The sequence below is a fragment of the Salmo salar genome, chromosome 04, assembly GCF_965601325.2.
Source record: "Salmo salar chromosome 04, fSalSal1, whole genome shotgun sequence".
Lineage (NCBI taxonomy): Eukaryota > Metazoa > Chordata > Actinopteri > Salmoniformes > Salmonidae > Salmo > Salmo salar.
In genome coordinates this window covers 26842999-26852400 of record NC_138294.1, presented here as the reverse complement: position 1 = coordinate 26852400, position 9402 = coordinate 26842999, and the positions used below count along the sequence as shown (strand labels likewise).

Here is a 9402-nt window from a genome sequence, read left to right as displayed (position 1 = left end):
CAAAGTATTGACTCGGGTGTGAATATTATGTGAATTTTTGTATTTCATTTTCAATAAATTAGCAACAATTTCAACAACAACAAAAAATCTCAATTTGTCAGTGTAGGGTATTGTGTGTAGATGGCTGAAAAGTAATCCATTTTGAATTTCTCCTGTAACACGACAAAATGTGAAACAAGTCAAGGGGTATAAATACTTTCTGAAGGCACTGTAGGATAATAAACAATATAATAATAATAATATGGTTATTAAATAGCATATTAATTAATGTAATATGGTCATTTAGCAGAAGCTTTAATCCACAGCTAATGTATGAAGTTACAGTTAAAAACTAAGGTTGTACACAACAATATCCACAAATTAACAACAGATTTATAATATCCCCCTTAAATTCTCTAAATTCCCAAGCAATAATTAATACATAGTGTACAGGTAACTGCCAAATTAAAGAAAACACTTGAGTAAATGAGGGATACAAAGCATATTGAAAGCAGGTGCTTCCACACAGGATGCTTCCTGAGTATTATAAGTAGTTAGCATCCTATCATGCTTAGCGTCATTTATTAAAATGCCCAGTTGCCCAAATATTTTGGCTACCATGGCTAGAAGAATAGATCTCAGTGACTTTGAAAGAGGAGTCTCAAAGAAGCATGCTGTAGGGGGTTCAAAGTGTGTGTGTGTCAGTCAGTCAACCCAATTGAACACTTATGGGAGATTCTGGAGCGGTGCCTGAGACAGCATTTTCCACCACCATCAACAAAACACAGAATGATGGAATTGATGGTCTAAGGATGGTGTCGCATCCCTCCAGTTCCAGACAGAATCTATGCCAAGGTGCGTTGAAGCCGTTCTGCCGGCTCGTGGTGGCCCAACACCCTATTAACCCTTTATGTTGGTGTTTCCTTCATTTTGGCAGTTACCTGTAGATGAGGCCTATACAGGAATCAAACTCATAATAGGGATATTGCTGCAAACAACTGGTGTACCTGGCAGTGGTGTGTACCATGACCTATTGGAGAACACATACACACAAGCACACAAACACACACGGGGGTGTGAAAGCACACACACACACACACACACACACACACACACAGGCACACACACAGGCACACAAACACACACTTCACTGTTGGAAGCTGTGTGAAAATCAGGCTCATGATTGATTCAACCAAAATCTTTAAATATGAAAGATTATCATTTTTCTTTCCGCCTCTCCCTCCCACTTATCCTCCACTCTTCTTCATTTCACTTCTTTCTTTTCTTTTTCTCTCTCTCTTTTTGTAACTGTCTTTGAAGTGAGGAAGTTTGCAGAAACTCTTGCAGACAGAAAGCAGCAAACGCCAAAGATGAAGAGAAGGCTGTATGGATAGAAAAAGAGAGGGTGGGGAGAAAGGAGAGCGACGCGTTTACACTTCTGCACCGTTTCCTCTCTCTTCAGTCTTTCTGTCGTTTTTGCATGCGTTGTCTCTCTTCTCTTCTTCTCTCCCCAGTTTTTCTCAACCTGTTCATCTCCAGAATGGATGGAAGGCTAGTACTTACCATCCTGGCCCTGTGTGTAATGAATGTCGGTAAGTCTTTATTTAAATACAGTCTTGTGTTTTCGGTGAGTCCATTACGACACACAATGTTCTCATGTTCTGATATGCTATTCTGACAATGACAGTTGAACTTGAAGCAGCAGAATTGTAGTCATTTGTTGCGTCCAGAATTACTCCCTATTACCTATCAGAGATGGGCAGTATTTCTGTTACATGTATTTGAAATACGTATTTCAATTACTTCGGAGTATTTTAAAATGTGTATTACACTGGGCTAAACTCCAATGTATTTTCTAACAAGATACTTTCGAGAGCTGTAATTTGTATTTTCAAAATACTTTTGTATACAATTTGATTTATAGCGGTACACAATTTTTTGCCCCCCTTTCTCCCTGCATTGGTATCAGAAGATTGATGGCACTATGGTGTACTAAGAGCATCTGCTAGATTAATTAAATATAAATGTATATGTCAAATTGTACAATTGCAAAGGATGCTGAGTATTATTCTAATGAAGTCCAACCCAAAACAAGGCCAATAATAATACCAGGTGTACTTTGCAGTTAATTTTGGTATGTTCATTTTCACATATTTATTTACATTTTGGTAATTGAGCAGACACTTATACAGAGTGACTTACAGTCAGTACATTCAACTAAAGTAGATAAACAACAACATATCAAAGAAAATAAATGTGTATTTTTCACACTTCGTAAACAACAGGTGTAGAGTAACAGTGAAATGCTTCCTTACGGGTCCTTTTCCAACAATGCAGAGTTAAAGATTAAAAATATATAAATAAAGAAAATAAAGAGTGACACGAGGAATAAATACACTGTGAATAATGAATAACAATAACAAGTAAAAAATATCATGGCTATATAGGGAGTACCAGTACCGAGTCGATGTGCAGGTGGTACGAGGCAATTGAGAAACAGTGCATTCAGAAACTATTCAGACCCCTTGACTTTCTCCAAATGTTGTTACGTTACAGCCTTATTCTAAAATGTCTTAAAAATATTTCTTTCCCCGTCAATCTACACACAAATATCATATTTCATAAGTATTCAGACCCTTTACCCAGTACTTTGTTGAAGCACATTTGGCAGCGATTACAGCCTCAAGTCTTCTTGGGTATGACGCTACAAGCTTGGCACACCTGTATTTGGGGAGTTTCTCACATTCTTCCCTGAAGATCCTCTCAAGCTCTGTCAGATTGGATGGGGAGCGTTGCTGCACAGCTATTTTCAGGTCTCTCCATTGATGTTCAATCGGGTTCAAATCTGGGCTTTGGCTAGGCCACTCAAGGGCATTCAGAGACTTGTCCCACAGCCACTCCTGCATTGTCTTGGCTGTGTGTTTAGGGTTGTTATCCTGTTGGAAGATGAACCTTCGCCCCAGTCTGAGGTCCTGAGCACTCTGGAGCAGGTTTTTATCAAGGATCTTTCTGTTCTTTGATCCGTTCATCTTTCCCTCGATCCTGACTAGTCTCCCAGTCCCTACATTTGCAAACATTTCTAAAAACCTGTTTTTCGCTTTTTCATTATGGAGTATTGTGTGTAGATTGATGAGGATTTTTATTTATTTAATCAATTTTAGAATAAGGCTGTAACGTAACAAAATGTGGAAAAAGGGAAAGGGTTTGAATACTTTCCGAATGCACTGTAGCCATGTACATACAGGTAGAGTGACAAGGCAACAGGATCACAGTCACATAAAACATTTCTGTAACTGTTACTGAGAATGCTGTTGCTGTTCATGCCGGCTACTTGCAAATGTATTTCTGTATTTTAAAATACAAAGTACATGTATTTTAATGAAATACCTTTTCAAAACACAAGTATTTTGTAGTTTATTTTGATACATTGATGTTTATGGCATTCATTTTTGCCCATCCCTGTTCCCTATGGGCACTGCTTAAAGGTAGTTCACTATAAGGAATATGATACCATTTGTTGTTGTAGTAGTAGTAGTAGTAGTAGTAGTAGTAGTAGTAGTAGTAGTAGTATTAGTAGTAGTATTAGTATTAGTAGTAGTAGTAGTAGTAGTAGTAGTATTAGTAGTAGTAGTAGTAGTATTAGTAGTAGTAGTAGTAGTAGTAGTAGTAGTAGTAGTAGTATTAGTAGTAGTAGCAGTAGTAGTAGTATTAGTAGTAGTAGTAGTAGTAGTAGTAGTATCAGTATTAGTATTAGTAGTAGTAGTAGTAGTAGTAACTGGGGTTAACCTTTGAATATTATCCATTGATCTGATAATTACCCTTATGACCTCCTCTCTCAGTAGAGGGTGAGCATTTCTACTTCCTTAATTTGTTGGATTAATTGATAGATTAGAGAGGGTTTAGTCTAATCCAGGCCAGTTTTAGTCCTCACTGCAGGCGGCCAAACATTGCCCGTTAGTCTTTTGAAAAACTGCCTCTGTGATTAATGACTACCGCATGACATGTACTATTGATTTAAAAAAATCGAATAAAATATTTTTGGTAAATATGGATTCCAAGATACCAATTTACTTTCTTTGCTGTTGTTTCCGTGTTATGACGCATCTCTCTCTCTCTCTCTCTCTCTCTCTCTCTCTCTCTCTCTCTCTCTCTCTCTCTCTCTCGCTGTCTCTCTCTCTCTCTCTCTCCCTCTCTCTCTCATATAGTAACCATTGAAATGAGCACATTTCCCCCCCAACCTCTCACATCATCCAACTCCACTCCTGCTACCTCCGGTCCCATCACTCCCATCACTTCCTGTGAGTGTAATATCTCCACTTCCTGTTCCTCTCCGACCAAGCCCAAGTCTCTGCCACCTGCGCTGGGTGTTGTCAAGGTCAACTGGAAAGGAAAGTCCTGTAAGGGGGACATACACCTGTCTCTCCTCTTGCACCATTCCTTACCACTCTGTTTTAACAGTTTGGCTAATCATAGCCTTCAACTGGCAGAGTTGTGTGAGAGGAAGGGCTGCGAGGGCTCCCCAAAGTGGACTGAGACCCCTGCTAGGTCTGAGGGTTACCAGATCGATAGGGATGGAAGGGTTACCAATAACTCCTGTACAACACTGAGGATCCAATGCGTAGGTGAGTCCTGTATGTTTGTGCGTCCTTTCTGTATATATTCCTCTAAGTGACTGACCGTCACACACGCATACAAGTACATGAATGTCTCTGTAAGTACACTTTTTGTATATTTTTGGAATTGTTTTATAAGGTGCTATAAAACAATAGCCTGGTTTCAATGTTTAGGCTGTCTTGCCAAATGACCATATGAGTTGGTAAGACAGCAACAAAAGAAAAACAGATCTGGGACCAGCCTAGTAAAGTCATGGTTAAATTTGAATCTCATCTCCTCTCCACTCCAGACGTCCCAGATCAGTTAGTGGGCTATAAGGTGGTGACTGGACTGCTGTGTGTTCTGGTGCTGGTGGTGCTGATGGTGCGTTTCGGGCAGCCCTCCCTCAAGGCCTTCCGTAAGAGACGTGAGTCCCAGAGACCTGGGCCTGTATCCACAAAGGGCCACAGAGTAGGACTGCTGATCTAGGACCTGTCCATATACTCGTATTCATGATGATCTAAAAGGCCAAACTGATCCTAGATCAGCACTTCTACTCTGAGACGCTGTGTGGTAACGGGCCCAGATCTAAACACTTAACACATGAACGTACGTTTAGGATGACAACAAAGTACTTCAATTACTGCAATAAAGTACTTAAAGAAAAAAGTCCACAGTACTTGGACCAATCCAATAGCGATTGATCAAATAATGTGTCGTAAGGTCATTTCTGAATAGAAAAGGATATTGATGCCAGGGTTGTTATTGTTATTGTGGCATTTATTTTATTCATATTTTGTCAGTTATGGATCAAGTGTTTTTTTTGTCACAACTGTGTCATTGAGGCATGTTATCTTGGTGTTGTGTGTTGGTAATAGAACGTTATAACATGACCTTTAATCAACATGTCAATGTCTGTGATTCAGTGTCAGACAAGAGACAGAGTCGGTGGATCGGACCTACGCAGAGCCAAAGTGGTGAGTCAATGACTCCTAGACACACGCACACCCACCAGGCCAAGTCGCAGGCCTAAGTAGGAGAGACGTGGAATCGGTGAATAATGCGTTGAGTTGATGAGTTCATGTTACACACACACAGATTTTGGTTGTTCTCTCTCAAATAATACAGCATCTTGGCAAGCGTTGTAATCCGTAACCACCTTTCCCCCTCCTACATCTGTCTGTCTCCCTCTCGCAGTCTCCTACCATAGAGGGAAGGCTGGACTCCAACTTAACGACAACACAGACAAGAGACACTCCTACCCTGGTGAGGCACTCACACACACACACACACCACACACACACACACACACACACACACACACACACGCGCACACGCACACGCACACACACACACACGCCCGCGCGCACACACACACACACACACACACACACACACACACACACACACGCGCGCAAACACACACACACACACACACACACACGCACACACACACACACACACATACACACACACATACACACACACATACACACGCACACACATACACACTTTCCATTCTTCTATTAACATGGGCGGAAGCCTAACCTGAGAATTGTGTGATTTACACAAACTTTGAATGACGCACGCATAGCCGTCTCAAGTTGGTATTGGACCCTAACGCGTTACGTTCCCTCTCGTTCTCCAAGGATTGGAGAGGCTGACGGTGAACACCAGCCGAGAGCCGTCGTCTAACAGAAACAGTGATTATGACTCTTATAACTTGTGATCATCATCATCAGTCATATTCTTCATCCTCCAAGACAATATACTGTACATGTATTTTTAATATTTTATTATATTTTTTTATGCTAAATGTAATATTTTTTTACGCACATAATCTCATTTTTTGTTGTTTCTGTATGTAATTCAATCATTCACTTCTTTAATTGAATAAAAAGTCAAGTTTGTTGTTGAATAAAACGTTTGGACCTCATACTGATAACTGAACAGGATGTTGTAAGTGAGAGAAAGAAAGAAAGGCAATGAAAAGCAGGATAAAAGAAAGAGGGAGAGAAAATAACGTTGCGAGAAAGAACGGGGGGATAAAAAAAGAGATGTAAATTGGGTTATGTAGAGACAAGGGAAATGATGAGTGAGTGGCTTCGCACACACACACACACACACACATACACACACACACACACACACACACACACACACACACACACACACACACACACCGCACACACACACACACACACACACACACACCGCGCACACACACACACACACACATACACACACACACACACACACACACACACATCACACACACACACACACACACACACACACACACACACACACACACACACACACACACACACACACACACACACACACACACACACACACACACACACACACACACCGCACACAAACTTCTGCAACGATGTGGCTTCCTGTGCCTTTGACACCAACATCCTGTTTCTGTTATTTCTGTCACACTTTCATTCCATCGTTCTAAATTTATGTGCATCGGTACACCTTTGTCCCTCTTCTTATCCTCGAACAACCTCTGTAATCCCCCTCTTTTCCCCCCCATCTCCGTCTTCCTGTCCTCTATTCATTTGGCTGTCGTGTCTACATTTTTCTCATTTATCTTCTCAAACCAAGACTATTGTTGGTGGAGGAGATTGTTCTTCCGTATCTTTTCACGTCTCTTTTGAGTTGAATGAAATAATGTTTTCTGTCTGGAATGGAAGTGGAGAAGATTGGCAAACTAAGCCTCAGTCATTCTTCTGTGTGTGTGTCTGTGTGTGTGTGTGTGTGTGTGTGTGTGTGTGTGTGTGTGTGTGTGTGTGTGTGTGTGTGTGTGTGTGTGTGTGTCTCTAACAGGGCAGTGTGTGACATAATATGTGTGTGTCTGTGAGCGAGAGTGTGTGGGTGTAGTTTTGTGTCTTCCTCTCTGTCAGGTCACGCTAGACTAGAGGATTAAATCTGTCCCGTTAGAGGAACAATGACAGATGACAACAGATTACACACAGAGATTATCTCAGAAAGAGGGAGAGATGTGGAGTGAGAGGGTGATAAGTGAGGGGGGAGAGGAGAGAGAGGGAGAGCAGAGAGAGGAGAGCGAGAGGATAGAGAGGAGAGAGAGGAGGGGAGAGAGAGGGGGAGAGAGGAGAGGAGAGAGACAGGAGAGAGAGAGGGGAGGAGAGGAGAGGAGAGAGAGAGGAGAGAGGATGGAAAGACAAAAGTATGATCAAGTGAACCTGCTGTGAATCCAGTCACTTTGACGCATTAAGTGAGTGAGTTCACAAAATACAACACGCATGATGAGCATTAACAGGCATACAGATATTAACATAGCTCTCTCACTCACAGATACACGCACAGATATGTCAAGCAGCATACACACACACTGAAATGACTGTACTCAGTGAAGTTCAGTCCATGTAAATGAAGATTATTACGTTACTAGGATGTAGTAACACCTCACCATCATTCATCTTATATTGCTCATTCTGATATCTCTTAATTTCTTGTTTTGACTTTTTCTGTGTGATTATTTGCGTATTCATATTGTAATGTTAGACACTTACTGCCCTGCCGGAGCTAGAAACATAGACATTTCGCTGCACCCGCTTTAACACCTGCTAATATCTGTATGTGACAAATGCAATTTGATTTGATTTGATTTTGATTTTTTTTAAATTGTAAGAAAAGAGAGACGGGGAGAAAAAAGAGAAAGGAAGTCAGTGAAGTGAATGAATAATGCCAGGATGCCAGGTAAAAGAAAGGAGGCGGAATGAAGAAGAGAGAGAGAAAGAGATGGATCCAGGAAGACGACTGGGAGTGTTTCCGATTCTACTAGTAATATGAGAATGCTTTGTGAAATGTAATGCTATGGGTTTTACGCTAATCCGTCCGTGTCGGGGACATGGGCCGCGTCTCAAATGTCACCCTATTCTCTATATAGTGCTCTACTTAGTGCACTGTGTAGGGAATAGGGTGCAATTTCGGGAGCAGGCATTGTCCCTAAGCCCCTTCTGTCGGTGTATTACTGGTGTATCACTGCACAGAAGTGCAGAGAGAGGGATCAAAACTACCCAGAATTAAATGAATATTGCGCCTCTCTCGGAGTCCTCTCCATATCTCTCTATCTTGTCATCCTCCTCTCTCCCCCTTTAGTTTTGATCCATCCTCCTCTCATCTCAACATATTTCCAGACAAATATTCTACACCCACCTACAGTTTTGTTTACGTGTACAGTATCTGTGTTCTGTAATGGCTGCCGTCAGATGACTGTTGTGGGGGAATCAAAGAAGTTGCATGAAAACATGGAGTAGTGGGTGTTTATACGGTGGTGGGGAATGCTGGTACTACCATAGTTAGAGAGAGAGAGGTGGGGGAGAGAGAGAGTGGCGGGGGAGATAGAGAGAGACAGAGAGAGAGAGTGACGGTCGGAGAGAGAGAGAGAGAGAGAGAGAGAGAGAGAGAGAGAGAGAGTGGCGGGGCAGAGAGAGAGAGAGAGAGAGAGAGAGAGAGTGGCGGGAGAGAGAGAGAGAGAGAGAGAGAGAGAGAGAGAGAGAGAGAGAGAGAGGAGAGTGGCGGGGGAGAGAGAGTGAGAGAATGGTGGGGGAGAGACTGGCGGGGAGAGAGAGGGAGGGGAGAGAGAGAGAGTGGTGAGGGAGATTGGGATTGGGGGAAAGCGAGGAGGAGAGTGGAAGAGCTGAGGGGACAGGCAGAGGGAGAAAGGTTTGGCGGGTTCACTTACAGATCTGTAATTTAATCAAATATGAAAGGAAATACGGAGGGAGGGAGGGAGGGAGGGAGGGAGGGAGGGAGGGAGGGAGGGAGGGAGGGAAAGATCAACAGAGAGGG

General features: G+C 42.1%; 1 protein-coding gene across 3 annotated transcripts; it reads left to right on the top strand.

Annotated features, from left to right (window-relative positions):
- Positions 1-297: 297 nt before the first annotated feature.
- LOC106602649 (T-cell surface glycoprotein CD5) lies at positions 298-6495 on the top strand. 3 transcript variants are annotated; one of them, XM_014195396.3, is made up of 6 exons: positions 298-1571; positions 4185-4601; positions 4883-4990; positions 5499-5549; positions 5770-5838; positions 6222-6495. In XM_014195396.3, the coding sequence occupies exons 1-6, from the start codon at positions 1460-1462 to the stop codon at positions 6299-6301; spliced, it is 837 nt and encodes a 278-aa protein (XP_014050871.3). In that variant the 5' UTR covers positions 298-1459; the 3' UTR covers positions 6302-6495. The 3 variants fall into 3 exon arrangements, 2 of the variants coding, with proteins under 2 accessions (XP_014050871.3, XP_014050870.3); XR_006769565.2 differs by having other exon boundaries at positions 299-1571; positions 4883-4999; positions 5499-5625; XM_014195395.3 differs by having other exon boundaries at positions 698-1571; positions 4883-4999.
- Positions 6496-9402: the final 2907 nt, after the last annotated feature.